Here is a 20,769-nt window from a genome sequence, read left to right as displayed (position 1 = left end):
ATACTTGAAATGACAAATCTAGAATATATTGGTCCAGAAGAAGCAAGTGAAGCCAATTAAATGTAGTGGGATTAAGTATGAGGACATGGATCCAAATGTATGCAAGGAATTGGATGAGCTCACATGCTTTAATAATATGTTGGCCCTCTCAAAATCCATGCATTTTAATGTGAAAGGCATGAAAAGTGCATGGTGAATGGAAAAAGCTTAATCAACTTTTTGAGAAAGAAAGTGTAGCTTTGCAGGTTTATTGGCTGAAAAAACTCATTGATGGAGGAGGGGACTTTAATGTCTAATCACCTCAATGTGTTCAATACTAGTGACCTGAGAAAAATACACACTGAATTGGGGTGCGGTGCGTTTTGCTTTAAAGAGGGCTGGCCTTGTTGGCTTTTTGTTGTACAAGTCAAAGGGTGCAATCGAACATCGATTATTTACTGACGTTCAAACAACATCCAACTATTTAACCGTATGACCTTGCTCTTCGGTCGCGCCGACTGTGACGGCACTACCTTGTCGAAGAACGCTCATATGTCCCATAGTATGAGCACGGGATAGCATATAACCATGGTGATGCAGGGTCATGCACAGGTTGGTTGTGGCGTGGTTGCTGCATCCTCTTTTGCTTGTCGCTCCTGTGTTGACACCTCAAATATTATACAGGAAAATGGCGCCTTCGGTGAGCAAACACAGGAATCAAATGCCCCTCCACCGTGAGTTCCCACTCGATATATATTATCTTGTGTTATCTAGGGTTTTGATAAGCTCATTGCAGGAACTCTGCTAATTCACTTCTACTGTATGGTCTTCTAGATACATTCCCCCAGCCCAATTCAGAGCCCTAGATGCACCTCCCTTGTTAGAAGAGCCTTTATCAGAAAATACCGAATTGTGGTTGGTCCGCATTCAAGACAATCAAGTAAGTTATATCATCCGTTTAACCGTATGAGCTTTCCTCTGTTTGAGTTCTCTGCTCGTGTTTCATCCAGGCTCATGACTGTTTATGCATTCCCGTGCACATGGTGAGAGCCACGTTCATGAAGTTTAGGGGCACACACTGTTATGCACAATCATTCTTAGGTCAACAAGCTTGGGCTTTGTGTGCCTGCATTGGATGCTCAGGGTGTTGTATGCCTCCATATATCATTCAACTTCGTGTTGAAGGGGTTTCATTACACTCACATGCGATGGATTCAAAGGTACAACCTACATTCAAATGTTTGAAGAACTTTCAAGTGGTAGTTGCCATGTTGTTCAGGGGTCATGTTTTTGCATTAGGAAAAGTAAATAACGATAGAAAAAGTAAATAACGATACTTTTGAGCTTGCTTGAACTATCGTCCTTCAAGTTTTTTCTCGAAAGACAATAATGTGGATTTTTTATGCCTACAACCCAAAGTGTGACTTTTGCTTTGTTGTCTCCCCCGACTGCTAAGTAGATTTTTACTAAAGGCACTATAGTGCAGCTTGGTGCAGAGGACTTAAGAGAAAATCGGGTAATTGTTTCTGCCAGACCAACAGATGCCAGGCTGGGTTATTTTGAAAGCTCCAAAGGTTAGTAGTACACATTCACTTCCCAAAACATTGATTGCCTTCAAATTGGCATAACGTGGTGTGACCACTTGATGCTGATGCAGGAACCCAATTTGAGATCTTGGGTTTAGATGAAACCAATGGGGCTGCCCAAGCATTTGCCTTCTTGCCAAGAGCCAATACAACATCCTTAGATGGTACGTATGCCTATGAAAGTGAGCATTTTACTCTTTTCAAGCAAGTCAGTCACAAATTTATTACTGTTGGGCATGAGTGCAGAACGATGTTTGCTGTCATATTATGTTCCACCCTTGATGATTGTATTGTTGGGGACTTTGGGAGCTAGTTTGTTCTCGGTTAACAATTTCCCCCTAATAAGATCTAACCAGGAGGTCAATGACATGTCGTGACATGAACTTTATGACTTAAGATTTTTGTGTTGGATCAGTGTCAAGTCTTTGGGGCTGAAAGTTCTACATTTGTTTTAAAGCATTACTTAACTCTATGATTATGGCAACCAGCTTGGATGGATATTGTTTTAAAATGAGTTGGATGTGGGCAATCACATGCAGAGTTTAAGGTTATAGGGATATCCTATGGTCAGGACATTGAGTTTGTATAGGGGATGGGGCCTATGTAAGCATTGATTCATTAAGTTTTAGCATTGCTCTTCATTAACAGCCCCAAAAAGGCTTTATTTGTGTTTGTTGCTGTTTATTTCATCCAATAGGATGATTGCACCATAATCTCCTGTAAAAGGGCATGTTGTGGGCATTCATCCAAGACCCCCACTCATTCCTTATTCAGGCTGGATTCTTTCCTGCCATTGTTCATCATCTCTCTCCTCATCGTCAGCCCACAATCTGTCCCTGCTGTCTTTGGAGATTACCTCTCTTCCACAAGGTCATTTGGAGGCTGCTGAGCCTTGTCACATGCTTGCTGCACACGTGACCTGTTGGAGACATCCTTTGTGCTGATTGCTACTTGATTTGTGGATTCTATTGGTTGGTGCCTTTTGTCTGTGCTACGTTTCAGTGTGCCGTCAGGCTGCTTGGATGCCTATCCTCTATCATCAGGCAACAGGCTGCATTTTGCTGTATGGGGGACTTTTCTGAATTGGCGAGATCAAACTATGCTGCTTTTGATCAGCCGATAGGCCGACCTGCCCAGCTTAATGGTCACTATCCAGAGTGTTGAGTTCATCCCTGACTCAGCCACATCTGCATTTCCAGCCCTGCAGATTGCATATTCTGCTGTCATCATTGCTTAGCAATCATTGTCTGCCTATTGGAGCCTATCTTCTACAGCCCTCATCTTCGTCATCTACTTCATTGCCTGAAAGATTGCATTTTGTTCCCTTCACAATGCAGATCCTTTTATAGGTGCTGCCGCCTGGTCAAGAAAGCACAATGACTAGTCATCTTTGAGCATTGTTCAATGTCATTGACTCATCTCTGCTCACCTTGTACCTGTCCACGAGACATGAAACCGTGATGCTCCACTGTGAGTTTGTGAGCTCTTTGACTTTGTGTTGGCTGTACACTCTCTGTGTTTGCTGTACACAAGTCCTTGCTTGCCGTCTAAGTTATACTCTCGAACATAGTGGTATTGAACCTCGGTGTGTTTCGTGCAAGCAGGAAACAGAGGGAGCACTTTGATTGTCACATCGAAGATGAGTAGGTTGTGACAGTTGAGGAACTTGATTTCTATTAGCATTTGCCAAAGCATAGCACATAGCTTGATACTTTGCCTCCATAGAAAAAAGAGCAACGGTAGTTGAAGAACACACCACTCCGTACTTTGCCTCCTATTGAAGAGCACAAACAATTGCTCCAAGAGATTGCTCTGGGTCGAAGGGTAAATGCAAAACACGTCGTAATCTATAGGTGTCAACATCACCTGTCCAATCTAAATGTGACCAATTAGAGAGTGTGACCACCTCTTGAGTCTTCATAGAGAGTCTCATGAGAATCGGTGCCTCATAAATACTACCTATATAGTGGAGTGGTTTCTTTATGAAGAAGCTGTATAGTCGCATGTGAATGAGCCAAATTAGGGATCCAACAAAGTATGATAGCAGGGTGCTACCACATACTCCGAAGTGCCCTCTTAATAGAACTTGGACTTGGGTCCATGGAGCATGAAATAGACTTGCAAGTAGCTATGCTGAAAGTGGTAACCTTGAAACATGTCAAGCACGTGCCACTAATGAAACATTTTAGTATGGAGCATTTTGCCTACTTGTTTCACTCTAAGGGGAAAAAACAACTTCTATTAAAAAATTGTTGAACATATGTATTTGAATATTGTTATTTGATTGTTTTATGTGGATTTTTACTTAGGACCTACCCAGTGTTTAAATGTTTCATGCTTAAACACAATGTTGTAGGGGGAAAAGTTTTGTGGCTACCTTGTTAATACGTGAAGACCAAGGAAGAAATGAAGGAGCTCGAGGTTCGTCAAATCAAACTAGTCTCCCTTGTACAAGCAACCTCCTTTGTATATACTACGGCTACTTGTAAGAATCAAATCATTAACATATGAATGAACAATTATTCTCCAATTGATACTATAGGTTGGGGTTGCGATTTGAACTCATGAAACCATGTTGAAGGAAGATGTGGTCAATCCATTGATAGTACGCCTTGGGAGCCTACTTTAGGCTTTAGAGAGCCTTGTAGGAGATAGACATGATCTTTTTTACAAGATACACTTAAAACTTTGAGGTTGATTAGCCATAAATCCCCTCTTGTAGGACTCTATTGTGGAAGGCTTATTTGATGTTCATCTAGTACATTGGTCAATAATGGTCTTGCCATAAGAGAGACGACCATCTTGATAGTAGGCTTAAAATCCTTTCAAGCTCATGTGGAAGGAGTTGTTTATCAAAGAGCCCCGCTATCTCATCTCTGGAGACAAGATTGTTGGCTTCACCCAACATTTTCCTTAGCTTCCTTATATGAGAAACAAGATGTATTTTACTTGTGGCAAGAAGCTGGAGCTTGTAAGCCATTTCACCTATCTTCTTAAGTATTGTGAATGGACCATAATACCTAGGGGACAACTTTGGACATTGTTGTGTTTGCATGGTTTTAGATTGTTTAGGCATCCAAACATAAAAAAATCTTTGGCTGCTTGATTCTTCTCCTTTTCAATCCCATAACACAAGGAGCTGGAGAATGAAATTCAAACATCAACAAAAAGTGACTATATTGGATGAAAGTGTGCTTGGCACTATAGTATGCAAACTCTACTATAGGTAAGCACTCTTCCCAAATAGTTTACCTTTTACTTACATGTGTATAAAGCATATCTTCTAGGATATGGTTAACCCTTCCAGTTTGATTGTAAGTTTGCGAATGATCCACTATACTCATGCTAAGTTTAGTGTCTAGCCTCGTAAACATAACCCTTCAAAAGTGAGTATTAAACTTTCTAGTCCAATAAAGAAGCAATATTTGTTGGAGGGCTGTACAATTTTTATAGGTTTTACATAAAGAATCTAGCGAGTTTTAGAGCCTTAATAGGAGATGAGGTTGGAGTAGACCTAGCTATTTTGATAAATCTATCCACAATGTCTACATAGAGTCGTGCCCCCTTTGCCTCCTAGATAATCCAACAATAGAAACCATGGAGATACTCTTCCATTTCTTTAAGGAATTTCTAAAGGGTGGAGAAGATCTCCCATTATTGATATTTCAGCTTTATTCATGTGGCACTTATACAAATAATTACGTAATCTAGGACGTCCTTATACATTCTAGGTGATAAAGTTGCCTCTTAACAAGATTGTAAGTCTTCTTAACCCCTAGATGTCTGATACTAGGACTATCATGGTACTCATAGAGTATCTAATATTGAAGTTTTTGGGACATATACTCTTATCTTTGAAAATAATTAGCCATTATCTTAGCGGAGTTCTTCCACTCGAGTCCCTCTTAAACATCCTTGATGTTCCTGTGAGAGTGCGCTGCGGAAGAGGGAATACGAACACGGAGGGAGGGAGAGAGAGAGAGATTGCATGCAGCCCACAGCGTCAGTGAGGGCACCAGATCAGGTTGATGATGATGGTAGCACCACCACGGGGGAGGAGTGTCAGAATTTGCAAGAAGACAAGTGATCAAGTGGGGAGGGGGGCTGCCTATAAATAGGCAAAAGGACAAACCCTAACCCTAACCCTAAAATGGGTGCAAACCCTAAAAATGCCCTAAAATGGGCGCCCCACATCAGTGACCAAAAAAGTGGCCGGGTAGCCAGTGGCTGCCCACTAAAAGAGGCCAAAAAGAAATACACATCCTAAGACAGCCAGTCAAGAGTGACTAGCCTCCCCCATCATAACATATGATAGACATGTCAGAGCTTCTAATGTCCTCGTTTGACTCAGACTGAGGCTCACAGGCAGGAGATGACAAGGCATGACAAACATGACTGCTAACACCCCCTCTCAGATCCTGGATGTGGCTGAAGGCCGAAGAGGAAATAGATCTTGGGGTGGCAAGAGGAATGCCAATGTCAATGAAGTTCGTCGATGTAGACTGCCGTTGAAGGAGCTCCTCACGATCCTAGGAATCCCCCTCTAAAACACTAGGGGCCAGGGAATCCACAGCCGCATCACCGAGATCGTCCCCCGCTAAAAGGGATGGGGGGTACGAGGGAACCACCGGAGGAGAAGGTGGGGGATGGGAAGGAACCTGTGGAATAGAAGGTGCACAAGCGGGAACGGGTGTAACAATAGACTGCCGCGGAGGACCCTGCATCAAAGAAGGGGAATGGAGCGCTCTCTTGCCAACCTGTAGATAAGACAACTCCTGTAAAAGAATCCTCAATAACAACGGCATGCTCGGTGAAGATCACTCGTGTGCCAAGCCTTGTAAGGCCATAAACTGAGATGAGGGGAAGGCCCAAATCCGGAACATGTAGGGCCTGTGAAAAGGAGCTCGAAGGTCGGTCGGTAAACAAAGGCAATGTGCCAACACCACTAATAGGCATCGATAAAATGTCACCAACAGTGACTGAACCCTCTGATGGACGGAGATCCTGTAACAAATCACCTCGGGGAGTCATATGACTCGAAGCATCACTGTCCACTAACCAAGGCTGTCAGAAGACATTGCAGCCACGGAAGAAGGATCCTCCTCCAAAGCATGGATACGAAGGAATATGGACTCATGGGTAACAGCTGGTGTAGAGGTAGAAGAAGGCTCCGATGTAGATCCACCCTTTGCTCTCGGATGAAGGTGAGGGTACTTCTTCCAGCATTTCTCCTCGGGATGTGTCCCTTTCCCACAGTGTGGGCACTTCGGTCTCTCTGAGTAGACAGATGGGAGTGTATGCATGATACAATCATACATGATACATCATACAAAAAAACAAAGTGTAGGGTGGATAGACAGAGAGGCTCTTCATTCTTGTGTATGAGAGAGAGAGAGAGAGAGAGAGAGAGAGAGAGAGAGAGAGAGACTTGGAATTGTGTGTTCATCTTGAAAGTTGGGAGAGAGAGTGTGAGAGGCTTGAAATTATGATAATAAACATAAGGCTTGGAAGTTGGGAGAGAGAGTGTGAGAGAGGCTTGAAATTATGATAATAAACATAAGGCTTGGAAGTTGAAAGATATTGTACGGTCAAGTCTTCATGGGCAAAAAGTAGTCTATTTTTTGGCAGAAAATGGTACGGATATGTACTATACAGTACGGTATGAAGTGTATGGAACGAACCAGTCCGTATGTAGTATGAATGCGACTATGGACGCTTGATACCATGTTAGAAGTGAGTGCAGCAATGGAAGTATGCAAACTTGTTGCAATAGACCACACAACACGAGAAAGAAGAGAAAAGAGAAACATTGCAAAGGAAAGAAAAACTCTGCACAAAGAACCCAGAAGAAAAGAGATGCTCAGGAAATGGAATCCATATACCAAGACATGAGATAGTACATAAACAACGTGAGTCATTGGTGTGCATGTATTGGCGTTGGCTCCCTCTCCCCAACAAAACATGATGTGGAAGTATGTAAAGTGATACAAATTGGAGGAGAGAGGTTGAGTCTAACTACATCACTGATAAAGAAAATATGCCTAGTCCATTGAGACAAGCATAGATTGACACATGAACTAATTATATCTGCTAACAGTTTGTACAAAGCTCTATTTTATTGTTGTAATTGTGAGAGAAGTGAATCAACTATGGAGGAGAGAGAAATGAAACAATGATAGTGAGTGAGCTGAAGCAAGAGAGTAGAGTGCACTTGCTTAACTGAAAAGTTAGAGTGAAAGCACAACCTAAGTTAGGTCAAGGGTTGACCTAACCAGCCCTCCACCAATTGATTAGAGTTAAGCTAACTAGCTCTAGTCCCTAGGGTCACTACTTTTAAATGCGAAGACATTAGGTACATGTGCGCGTGTGCAGCCCTCCACCAATTGATTAGAGTTAAGCTAAGTGCCTCTAGTCCCTAGGGTCACTACTTTTAAATACAAAGACATTAGGTACATGCGCGCGCGCGCGCACACACACACACACACACTATTGTGACACTTTAAAGTGTCCACATCACACGAATTACATGGGCATTGCTCAGAATTGACAAATTCTAACACCCCCTTGCAATGCCAATGTCATGAAGTACAAGGATGATCAATCACCAAAGGGTAAGAAGTCTAAGGACTTTCGAAAAGCCTCAAACTTCTCGTATGGTAGTGCCTTGCTGAAAATGTTTGCAATATTTTCTCGTGTGGATACATACATCAAGTTGATCATCTCTCTTGCATAACATCTCTCTGACATAGTGGTAATGTTACATGTATCTTAATGTGTTTCGTGCGAGTATGAAGCATAGGATGTTGTGCCACTGCAATAGCACTTTGTCAGTTAGAAAGAATGGGTGTCGGACCCTTCAATGGTAAATGGAGATCAACCAATAATCTGCACAACCATACATATTTCACTGTTGCCATGAAGGTTGCTCTGTACTCAATCTCACAAGACAGGGTCGCCACTATAGGTGGTTTCTTGCTTAGCTATGAAATACATGAGTGGCCTCGAAAGAAAGTGTCTACTAGTAGACTACCTAGTGTGTGTATCACTAGCCCAATCTGAATCATTGTAAGCCTGTAAGTGCAAGTCTCCCCCTTGGGAAATAAGAATGCATGTGATTGAGTACCTTGCAAATATTTGAAGATCCACTTAACACCTTGCCAATGTATGTTCTGTGGGCTGTGCAAATACTTGTTTACCTGAGATATTGCATATTGAATGTCAGGGCGTGTGTTTCAAAGGTAAATAAGGCAGCCAACAACTTGGCTGTAAATTGCAACATTAGACATCTCTTCATCATCATGTATAGACATCTTTAAGCTTGGCTCCATAGGAGTGTGCACAAGTTTGTAGCTTATACACATACTGTGACTATGACATGATGATACCATGCTGATTTTGGGTGAATTGAATCCCCGAATAATAGTGTAGGAGGCCTATATTTGACATAGCAAATGCATGCTTTAATTCAGTCTTAAAACTGCAATTTTTTTCCTTTGCAATTGGACTAAATTTGAACCCTTTGTTGGCCAAATAAGCATCAATTCTAGAGTACCATGTATGGGGAGCTTGTTGAGACCATAGATTGCTTTATGCAACTTGCATACCATGTTCTCTTTCCCCCTAACCACAAACCATGGCGGTTGTGACACATAAATATCCTCGTGCAAATCCCCATTCAAAAATGCCGTTGTAATGTCCAACTAATGTACTTTCCAGCTATAATTTGCAGCATAGCAATTACGCATCTCGTCGTACTCATACAGGACGTAGGAGTAAAAGCTTTGTTATAATCTATGCCCTTCTTTTGCGCATAGCCTTTTGCTACCAACTATGCTTTGTACTTGTCAATAGTGCCATCAGCTTTACGTTTGAGTTTAAAAACCCATTTTGTGCTAATGGCCTTTTTACCACCCTTGCATCATGTGCTGCATGTCTAGCAGTCCTTCTAGTGTGATGAGGTAAGGAAGCATCCATTTTACTCTCTTGGAGAGTACATAATAACCATCTTGAGACTATTTTGGCTGTATTTACAGCACTCCTTTCTTGCTGTGCAGTGTATTGCATCTTCCATTGCATGTGGCAAACCATTATCAATACCTTGCTATTCGGGAGCATGGTGCAGTAACAACTGTTGAGCTAAAAATGCATTAGCTTTACTTAAACAGTCCCAAAACATGCTTAATTAATGAAGAAACCTTGTTTATTTAAGAGAAATGCGATCCTAGAGAGTTTCTGTGTCCCATAAGCACAAACCCACTTGGGAGGGCCCAAACTTTCTGTAAATACATATGCTACCTTTCATTCAGCCCTTAATCTCGTTTTTGCAGATTTCAAGTGTTTTAGCTTGCTGTTCACACCCCGTTCGTGGAGGGCAGCTCAGCCGAAGCTGTCCATTGCTGTCTCCATCAGTTGGCGCTTGGTTTCCAGCCCTCTTCACGCAATTTGGAGCTGATTGCAGCTAGACGATTGCTATTCCTTTGTAGACTTGCTGCCGTACAGCCTGTCACGTCATCACAATCTTGTAGTCTGCGTTTTTAGTATTTCTCTCTCCTGTAGGCTGTCTTGCTTGCGTTTTTAGTATTTCTCTCTTCTGTAGTCTGCGTTTTTAGTATTTCTCTCACCTGTTGCTTGTGTTTTTAGTATTTCTCTCTCCTCATTGCTGTCTGCATCAGATCCAGCTTCTCACTGTTGAATTTGCTGGTATTCGACATCCGGAGGCGGCCTTGCCTTGATCTGGTTTGGGATCCGTTCAGAGTACGACATACTCTCCAGCTCATTATCCTTGCCCTGATCCTTGAGATACAGGAGTTCGAGGTACAGTATTCATTCACTGCATAGTGTGTTTGCTACATGAGCATCGTATATTCAGTAGTCATATCACTTGATTTATTCACTGTGTTCATTGTCTCCGAGTTATCCTAACCCTGCCTGTGTTCTTTTAGCAGTCTGTGCTTTATCGTACGGTTTTTGTTTATGTTTCTATGTTAGGATATTTCTTTATATGGTATCAGAGCGTCGTACTCTCTGAGAAACTTAGGCCTTTGATCTGAAAGCTCTACACAAGAAGCAAGAACAATAGTAGGTTTAAATGACTTTGGACACAACAACACCGATTCAGTCTCCAAAACCAACAATGTTGAGAGCCAAGCGAGAGTGGGCCGATTAGCTTGCTCCACAAAGTTCCAACATGGTGGAAGACACTTCTGATTACATGGAAGAAAAGCTAGGCAAGTTGACCTCTAAAGAATATAAACTGATCATAGCTTATAGACGAAAGAAGATTGAGGAGCTCAATTGAAGGATTGCCCTTCAAGAAAAGCTTCTAAAAGAAGGTATGCATGAATTTCTTTCTTCATATGTTGCACGTAAATCGATGATGTTGCAGGGCTGTCGAGAGCTCTATCAAGGATGGGCCCTTCTCTTGGAGAACAAGACCCGGAGTATGTTCCTTTCTTTCATCCTCTTCCATCCACTCCGTTGCAAGGTACTTTAGATTCGTCTTTTGTTCCTTCTTCTTTTATTTCTTTGGGTTTGCAATATTCTGGTAGAGATCATGTGGAAGAAAGAGTCCAGTCTGTTGACTACGGAAAAAGTCCTCTTGAGGACCAATTCTTGTATGTTAACATACGTCGTGGGGATTATAAGAGTCCTTGTGGTTGACCACAATGCAATTTTGGAGGAGCTAGGATGCTATGCAAATTAGAGAGGGCATGTGGCTTTTGCTTCTCCCACTTGTTGGAGGAGAGAGTCACTTGTGAAGCCTTTATTTTGGTGGCAAAACTTTGGATACGCATAGGAGACCCTTTAGCCCTTAGCCATGAGGGTCCTTGCCCAAGATGTGAGAGAAACTAGAGTGTCTATTCTCTCATTCACACAAAGATTCGCAATTGGTTTAGTACATGATAGTTAGAGCGGCTAGTCTATTGCCGCACTAACTTATGCATGATGAGAGCTATGATGAGCATGGGTAGTCCGAAGTAGGTAAAGCTTAAACACTTAACCATAACATTTAAAATTTGTTGTTTTAAACTTTGAACTTTGAAGTTTATACTTTACAATTTAGACTTTAGCATTTAGAATGATCAATCTTACGTGCATTACTGCATTGTGTAGGTGAATGTTGATACATTCAAGTTGATGGGCGACACTCTTCCAAGTATACATGAGGAGGTGGATGAGGAGATGATTTTTGTAGAGCTCTATAGAGAGCTTATAGCAGCAGATACTCGTGACACTCGCAGTCAGTGTGGTCGTGGGCGAGGAGTTCGAGTAGGTGGTAGCAGGGGCATGGTCATTTGACGCCGTCCATCAGGTCATTCAATGCCGTCCATCATCGAGGAGGGGTGGTTCGAGTGGCTTGTAGACATATGTAAGGCGGGACTCTAGTAGCTCACATCCTGGGCCTCATGATGACATTCCCCCCTTGCCTACATAGCCGCCACCTAGGGAGCCATCATTTGATGATGATGATAACCTCATCAGCGAGGATGAGTATGAGTGTGTCTCATCATCGGATGCCGAGGAGTCATCTTCAGACTCTTTTGATGAGCACTCAAATGGTTATGATAATGATGATGATAATGATAGTGATGCCTCATCATAGATTCATAGGCCTTGCTCTTTTTTGTATCAAATATACTAGACTGTAGTTGTATCACATGTTTTGCGCAGCCTATGCGACCGCGATGGTCACCCTCATGTATTCATCTTATTCTGTAATGAAATGGCTATTTTTCACTTTAAACATGTATTCTATGATCTATCATTTAATGATTTATGGTTTTTGTTATTTACATCTTAATTTCTTTCGTACTAATATTGTATCGTATCTTATAAAATCATAAGGTACCATTTAGTACTGTATTTTATCGTACTGTACCTTTCGTACTTGACAACTATGGCGAGTTCTTGCCAACTTGTGGTTTTTCCTACCAAGGAAGAGGCAACCAACCCTCGCTCCTCTGAATGGATGTGTGTGGAGGACTTCTTGTGGACTTGAATGTGTAGCCTCGTGTAATGTAAGAGTTGGCACTGAAACTCGTAGGCACTGAAACTCGTAGGAGGTTGGCAATCTAGATAGTGAGATTGTCACAGGGATGTGAAAATTTTAGATGCTTTAATCTTGTCGATATTATTTGTTTAAGTTATTAATCAAATGTGCAAGGTTGCTAGTACATGTGATACACATGGCAGTTATTTCATAGTAACATGCCAAGGGCCCTAAGGATGCAGCAGGTGTCAAAGAGAAAAGTTATAATAAGCTATGCTTGATAGGTACTAGCTGGTACCTGATGTCAAATTTGGGCCTAGGCCAATTTATTGGTCACTATAATTAGTGGTGACATTAGAGACTAGGCAATTAATTAATTAATTAGTGTCGGTCTAAGGGGCAATAATTGCTCAGGGATACTTGGAGGACAAATTGACTTAGTCAATTTATTTATTGGTTGGTGAAATTAATTTTTTGAGTATTAAAGTGATTATTGAAATATTTTAAAAATTAATTTAATAAGCTGAAAATGTTGGAAAATGGAATTAGAAGGCTGTCACTTAGTAAAACTAGCCCATGCAAGTGGGAAAAACGTTTTTAGGGACTAGTTGAAGTCTATTCCAACCATTGTGAGAGAGGAGAAGACTGTTAGAGAGCAAGGAGATGTTGCTGATGTGATTTGCAGCCACCAAGGATCAGTCCTACATCATGTGATAGCAATTTGGAGCCCTCTAGGAGTAGTTGAGAGTAGCTTAAGGTTCTTCTGGTGTAGATGACAGCATAGAGGAGGGAACATCAGTATGTGGTGGTCCTAAGTTGTAGGTGATAGCTTCCATGGTTGTTTGAGCAAGGCAACAATAGCTTTTTAGCGCTTCTCACAATGAAACTTTGAAATTTCTCTCTCTACAACATTCTCTCTCATCCCCGAGCTCTCTCTCAAGTTATCTCAGCATTTTTCAATGAGCCATCAAGGGAAGAGATTTCAGTCAATCTTTGTTGTAAACCCCAAATTTTGCATAAATTAGGGTTTGACAGCCACCTTGAGACTTGTGCAGTGCACATTGAATTCAGCACTTGAAATTTGTGTAATTGTCAGGGAATTTAAATGCTAGTCCCTTCATTGTAATTTGGAGCAGCATTTGGCTAGTTGAGTGGTAGTGCTAGGAGATGGAGAAGGTATGTAATGGGGGTAGGGTAAGTAAGGGAGAGGGTGGGGGAGTGGAGTATACTTGGAAAGGAACCCTAGAGTGCCCACCATGCATACGAAAAGTGCGCATAGCGGATCCAAATATGGGCAAGGGTGGATCACGTAGGGGCATGGTAACTGCATATGGAGCCCAAGATGAAGGGATAGGATGCGAGGAAAAAATGATGGAAATCCTTGCGTAGGAGTGATCCAAGGGATATATGACGACAATCCATAAGCGGAGAATGGATATCCTTGTGTCTAAAAGGTCGTGTGGGGGGATTGTGAGTGTTCCGGTGTAGTAAGGGGGCTGTCCATCACAAGTGTCCCAGAGTATTAAGGATGTGGTAAAGTGGGGGTATGTGGAAGGTGCAGTGATAAAGAGTGACATTTTGTCATGAGGACATGAAATTTTGAGATGCTTTAATCTTGTTGATAACATTTGATTAAGTTATTAATCAAATGTGCAAAGTTGTTTAAGCACATATGATGCACATAGCAGATATTCCATAGTAATAGGCCAAGGACCCCATGGATGCAATGGGTGTCAAAGGCAAAAGTTGTGAGAGTTATGTCGACAAGTATCGGTGGTGACACTAGGGACTAGCATTAATTAATTAATTAATGCAAATCTAAGTGTCAACAGAGGTTGGGGGCCACTCTAGGTTACAAATGGCCTAGCCAATTTAATTATGGATGGGTACATTTAATTTTGGATAGGATCAAAAGGGTTGAAATTAAATTTTAGGATTATTTAATCCTGAAAATTAATCAAATGATTGGATAATGCTTGAAAATGGATTTAGAAGGTTGCCACTTGGTAAAAATGCCCATGCAAATTGAGAAAACGTTTTTGGGGGTTGGGTCTCAGCCATTCAGTTAATTTATAGAGAGAGAGAGAGAGAGAGAGAGAGAGAGAGAGAGAGAGAGGAGGGGGGGAAGGGAGAGCTACTAGTCCATTTTCTGATCAGAGAATAGCAAATTGTTGTAGAAGACAACCATTTGGGGGCCTCAATAGGCAAGGGACAGCAGGGAGTTACTTTCCAGGGGCTGGCAAGAGCATTGCTGATTAGGTGATAGCATTTTGGAGGTGCTTAGTAGTAGGTGATTGCATTAAATGCAGGTTGGAGTAGGTAGCAGGCAAAAGCTAGGGTTTCCTTGCGAAGAAAATCAGATCTCTCTCATCTTGGCTTTATCTCACCTTCTCCAACCCATTTCCAAGAGATCCTAATATTTTTCAGCCATTTTGAGCAGATCTCAGCCAAATTTGGTGGACATCAGAGAGATCTCTGCTATAAACCCTAAATTTCTACAGAAATTAGGGTTTGACAGCCACCTTGGGACCCATGCCAATTGGTGAAGGCATCATACATTGAATTCAGCACCTGAAATTTGTGTAATTGTCAGGGAATTTAGATGGCAGTCCATTCATTGTAATTTGGGGCAACATTTGGTCAATTGGTGGTTCCATTCGTGCAAATCCTGGGTGAAAAATCAAGGACACTTGGCCCAAATTGATTATTGATTGTTGCTACAACAAAGAGGCTTTTTGGAACAGCAAAGGAGATTGTGAATTCAACTTGTACTCATTCCATTAGCAATCAAGTTAAAAAGAAATACTGAAAGGGACACCAATTTTGGGGCCAACAGAGTGTCTAATGTCCAAGATTATTAAGGTAAATTGTGCATTTTGATTTATGTTTATTTGCTGATTGCAGTAATTAACTGCTTAATGAGGGAATTACCACCCTCTGCAAGAAGGAAGGATGGTTTCACATTGCCCTTAATGATGCACCAAGAGATGGAGTGAATAGAGGGTAGGTAGATTGTGGGATGGTGAATGAGAAGATGCTAGGAGCTAAGATGGAAGATCCAACCAGGGTTGGTAGATTGTGGGATGGTGAATGAGAAGATGCTAGGAGCTAAGATGGAAGATCCAACCCCTAGTGTGTCGGGGTCTTGCACAATAAAAGAAGAAACAAGAGAGGATTTTGGCTCATACAACTCAAAAGGGTTATACGAACCTCATGTAAGGCCTAGCTACGATAAAGGAGATGGATTGCCAGATGCGCCGAATGTCGTCATCCCTTCAAGATGAGAGAGGTGGCTAGTCTCACCTATTTGCTCAGATGGAGTAGTAGCACTCGTTGAAGGAGGGTAAACTGAACTGTATGTGATGCGCAATCAACTTCTTACTACCTCTTAATGCAAAAAATTCTAAAATCTGATTTCATTAAGATGTGATAAAGGAGTGAAAGCATTAAACTCTTTATCTATAAGGTGACCAAAACAAGAAGAAGATGACCAAAATAAGAAGAAGAAGGTAGTAAAGGTGAAGGTGTCTCTACCTCCTACTTGAAACCATAATGCCTTCTTAGAGCCTCCAATGATGAAGAAGCTTGATAGGGCATCATAAGATCCTTAGAAGAAGGTGCTTGAGACAATATGAGTTAGAATTGAGTCGTTTGTGAGTCTCGCACAAAGACTAGCCTCCACAATCACAACAGGATACTCTTTAGAAGAGCACTGGCTCTGATATCATGTGAAGATACGCCAGGGTTTGCATTGAGGAAACATAGCATGTATGACCAAGATTGAAACACAAAGACTCAGATAGTGACAATCAAAACTCAAACCCTTAATGCAAAACGCAAAACGCAAAACTCAAAGCTCAAACACAGATAAACACAAAGAGAAGAAACCGTGAAGTGTGACTGCTGTAAATGAATGTAAGAGTATATAGAATACCCAAGGGCAGAGCAATGCAGTATCAAAGAGTGACGTTCTCCAGAGACAGATCCTAAGTGCAGTAACCACCAGTCAGAGATGAGATAGTGCTCAATAATAAAGGGCAGTAGGCTAGTCACCAAAACATACGAGTCCGAGGCTGAAATCTAGTAAACGCAGTAGTGTACCGCCAGAGAAAGGCTGAAAACTCATCACCCGAGGCAGAGAACTGTTAGGTGACAATAGGAGAGCTGTTTGCTGATGTAGACGGCCTATTGGACAGCAAAAACACAAGTATTGTAGCAATCACCTGGTGGGAGAGATGGCAATAGCTTGTTGCTTGGCACCAGATGCTGAAAACGCAAGCTGATCAGGTGCTATGATGACACAACATATGGAGACATCCAAACAGCAAGGCGATGGCTGAAAATAGGCCACGTAGGGCTAGACAGTGATGGGCTGCAATCCGTGATGGCTGGACAGTAGATGGTAGGTGGCTGATGGCTAAAATTTGCATGGTAGAGTGAGAAACCTGCACAAAAGGATAAGGTTGAATGGTGGGCAGCTTGTCTCTTTATAGATGTTGAAAGGTGCCCCAAAAAATTAGGGTTTTGGGGGACCATTGAAACTCTTCCGAACCGTGCACCAAATTTGTGTTTTTTATTAATTAAGCATATTTTGGGGCTGTTTAAAAATGCTAATTATCTATAAAACATGTTTTAGCTCAACAAAGAGGGAGAGAAGAAGAGTGGGAAGAGAAGAATCTAATGTGAATGAGGAATGTGAGCAGGAGTGGATTAATGCCCACAACATGCCCTTTTGTATGGGATTTTGGTGCATTTGTCCTATCTTGTAAAACCAAAGTCACAAACAGAAAAAAGCCTTTTTTGGTTGTGAATGAAGAGCAAAATTAAGTGTTAATGCACTACAATTAATTGCTATGTATGCCATGATTTTTGTTGCTCAACAAGTGGGGCTACCAAAAGTTTTGATATTGGACATGCTATATGCAGATGATATTATTCTCATCTCCAACTCACATAGGCGGAGGTCGGATGGTTAATACCATAGATATAATACTAATGGAGGACAGCTAGGGGAGTATTTCACCTTGTATGTCTACCATGGGATCACTTTTGTAGGGTCTAGATATTCCATGTGGAGGCCAAATTGATATGCAACTCTAGGAGTAACAATGAGGCAATGTTTCAGGAGCTTGGGACAAGGTTGTGGCTTGTCACATTAGTTACTACCACATTAATTTATGGCAAGGAGATCAGCATGGAGAGGCTTGTGGTGATGATCTCACACATGCTCACGCATGTTCCAAAGTATCTTCTAGTGTTGCATGAGATTGTGACAACAGAGCTACGAATAGCACAATTAATGATAGGGGCTCTCTTCCAAACACTGATTTACAGACAAATTATGGGAATTGGGATAGGATACGTGTCCCAGATAGGCACTAGACTCGACATGACAGTTAACATTGGATGGAGGATCATGTGGTTTAGTATTTATGACATGCAAAAGGATGCCCCTCTACATCCATGATGCATGGATAGTAGATACTCATATGTTCCATATGATGTGCAATAAGCCAAATCAGGACCTCATCTGACCAACTAGGTATAATGCGGAAGGAATAGGCCTCAAGGACCTTGTATGCCAACTATGCCACTTGGTGGCAGAGACAATGGAGCAATACCTATGCAGGTGTCTAGCTGGGTTTCTTGACAAACACAGGTCCCGAGTCCCAAGGTAACCATGAAATATTTTATCCCTGGAATATTGTGTTTCAGCATGAAACATTTCACTTGTGGGTAGATCCCAAGTGAAGTGCCACATGAAAACGTAGAATAACACATTTACAATGCATATATTAAGCCAGTGTTTAGTGGAAATTGCTTTTTCCCCCCTTGGAGCGAAACCCTTACATGAAAAAATATTGCACAGTGAAACCTTTCATCAGTGAAATGCGTCTCATGCTTCATGCCTGGTGAAACATATTTCATGGTTACCATGGACTTGACAAGCCAAAAGAAAAAAAGAAAAAGAAAAAGAGGAAAAAAGAGTAAACTGATTATACACCTCTCAGATGAAGGGTGCCTTGGGCTCTCCATTTTGGGGCTACACAGACATAGGCACTCCTTATTGAGGCACGGTGTCATGAGGACATGTATTTTTAAACCTCACTTAACATGTGAATTAAATTTTAATCACATGATTAAGTAAATGATGCACATGTGAGGTGCAATTGGGGTTAAAGTAAATTTACGAGCCCGGGACTCCAAGAAATCACGGGATGTCAAAGGAAAAAGTTGCTATAAGTTATGCCGCACAGGTGCTTGGTGGTATTTGGTGCTAGTTGTTGGCCTAGGTCATCCATTTGGCCATAAGTGTTAGTTGGTGACACTTGAGAAGTGGTGTTTAATGGTATCTAACGCCAATCTGATGGTCAAAGATGGCATAGAGACACTCGAGAATGGAAGTTGCCTAGCCAATTCAATTATTGGCCAGCTAGATTATTTTTCAAGGCACCGAAATAATTATTAGATTAATTTTCAGTATTTTAAGGCTGAAACTTAATATTTAATTATGAAAAATGTTGGAAAAACCATTTGGGAAGGTTGCCACTTGTGAAAAATGCCCATGCAAGACTGAAAAACGTCTTTAGAGGTTGGAGAGAGGCATTTCTATAAATTGAGCCTGTAATAGAGAGGGAGAGGAGGCTGGTGGTCTAATTTGCAGCCATTGGAAGACCTTTTGAGGCAGCCAAGGGCAAAAGAAGACCAATCAACAGTAGGAGACAACATCTACAGGTTGTTGAGGCAGGGCAGCAGCAGTAAATGACCGATTTTCTTCAGTTCTTTGCATCTACATGCTGTTGTGGCAGGGCAGCAGCTGCAGTTGACTGAATTTCAGTCACTCTTCGCGACAAAACTCTGAATTTTCTCTCTCTACAGCTTTCCCTCCCATCTCCCAGCCATTTCAGAGCCTTGCTCCGAAGATCTCAGCATTTGGACCCTTGGAGGTTGAGAAATTGCAAATTTCTTTGCTGTAAATCCTAATTTACAGCAGAAATTAGGGTTTAGCAGAAGCCTTGGGAAGCGTGCCAAAATTTAGAAGCTCCAAGACTTGGATTCAACAAGGGTGAAGGTGAATTTCAGCTGAATTTAGGTGGAGGACTAGCCACCCATTGAATTCGGGGCATTTCCATCGCCTATGAAGTGAGTGAAGGCCAATTGAGTGCCCAAATCAAGGGGCAAAATAGATTGAAGACTTGCGGGTCACTTTGGACAGCAAGGGGAGTTGAAATACCGAAAGGGATTGGGAGAATCCCGTTGTAAATCAACTTTTTCTTCAACATAGCTAAAGAAATACCGGAAGGGGTGCCAATTTTGGGGCCAATCAGGTGTGCATTGTCCAAGATCAGTAGGTAAATTTGTATTTTCAGATTTGCATTTATTGTTTACTGCTGTAATTAAGTTGTAGTCAGGGACTTACCACCCATCCATGGAAGGAAGGCTGGTTACATGGTTCCATTGCTGGGATACCATCAAATCCTTTGAATTGTTGGGCCTGTGGTACTTGATTGCAACTTGGGACTATTGCATTATCGCTGAAATTGTTCTCAGCAGTGAATTACAGCAAGCATGTCTTCACATGGTGATACGGGATCAAGTGGAGAGGATGCATCACTCCTTGGTCAATCACATGGTGAAGTGGAAAATGCAATGACTAATGTTGGGTATAGTTCTCAACATGGACAACATGTTGAAAATGTGGGAAATGACCCAAATGTTGGCACTTCAATGCATTAAGAGACTGATGACCAGCAAGGGGCTAAAGAATTTGATGATAGCTTCGAGGATCGAATGTGTACAACGGCAAATCTTTTTGCTGAATTGGCAAAGGATCCCCAATTTACTCGATTCTTGAATGTCCCAAAGAAGGACAGCAAAGGCACAGAGAAGAAGACACCTTCGACAACTTCAAGACAACGACAAGAACTGAAGGAAATGCCTAAGCCTTCTTTAGAAGAGCCCAAAACGCCTGATGAGCTCAAACAGTTGGTATCCGTGGGGCTGCAAGTGCAAATGCATGGCCAACTTGGTAGTGCCAATACATGGGAACATGGGCAGCAAGGCAATTATGCACATGCAAGCATAGGACAGCAATGATACTTTGGTGGTGGTACCATTTTTCATGCTATAATTGGACAGGCACCGCATACGGGAATGTATGACACAAATCCCTATGGTATGGAGCAGCCAATGCATAGCTCACAATACCCAATG

The 20,769-nt window shown here is 41.8% G+C and overlaps 1 protein-coding gene across 2 annotated transcripts in view; it reads left to right on the top strand.

The window, feature by feature from the left end:
• Positions 1-387: 387 nt before the first annotated feature.
• The window catches only part of LOC148034979 (uncharacterized), a 30,243-nt gene continuing 9,861 nt past the window's right edge, over positions 388-20,769 (top strand). The window contains exons 1-5 of one of the 2 annotated variants that reach the window (XM_087679896.1): positions 390-591; positions 664-713; positions 814-919; positions 1,466-1,553; positions 1,637-1,729. In XM_087679896.1, coding sequence (XP_087536022.1) covers positions 568-591; positions 664-713; positions 814-919; positions 1,466-1,553; positions 1,637-1,729 — 361 coding nt within the window. In that variant the 5' untranslated portion in view covers positions 390-567. Of the gene's footprint in view, positions 714-813; positions 920-1,465; positions 1,554-1,636; positions 1,730-20,769 lie in introns of both variants that reach the window. The other variant, XM_087679895.1, reaches the window with a different exon arrangement.

The sequence above is a fragment of the Lygodium microphyllum genome, chromosome 6 (genome assembly GCF_053477565.2).
Source record: "Lygodium microphyllum isolate KBCC chromosome 6, Lygodium_microphyllum_v1.1.10, whole genome shotgun sequence".
Taxonomy (NCBI): Eukaryota; Viridiplantae; Streptophyta; class Polypodiopsida; order Schizaeales; family Lygodiaceae; genus Lygodium; species Lygodium microphyllum.
This window is presented reverse-complemented; position numbering and strand designations above follow the sequence as displayed.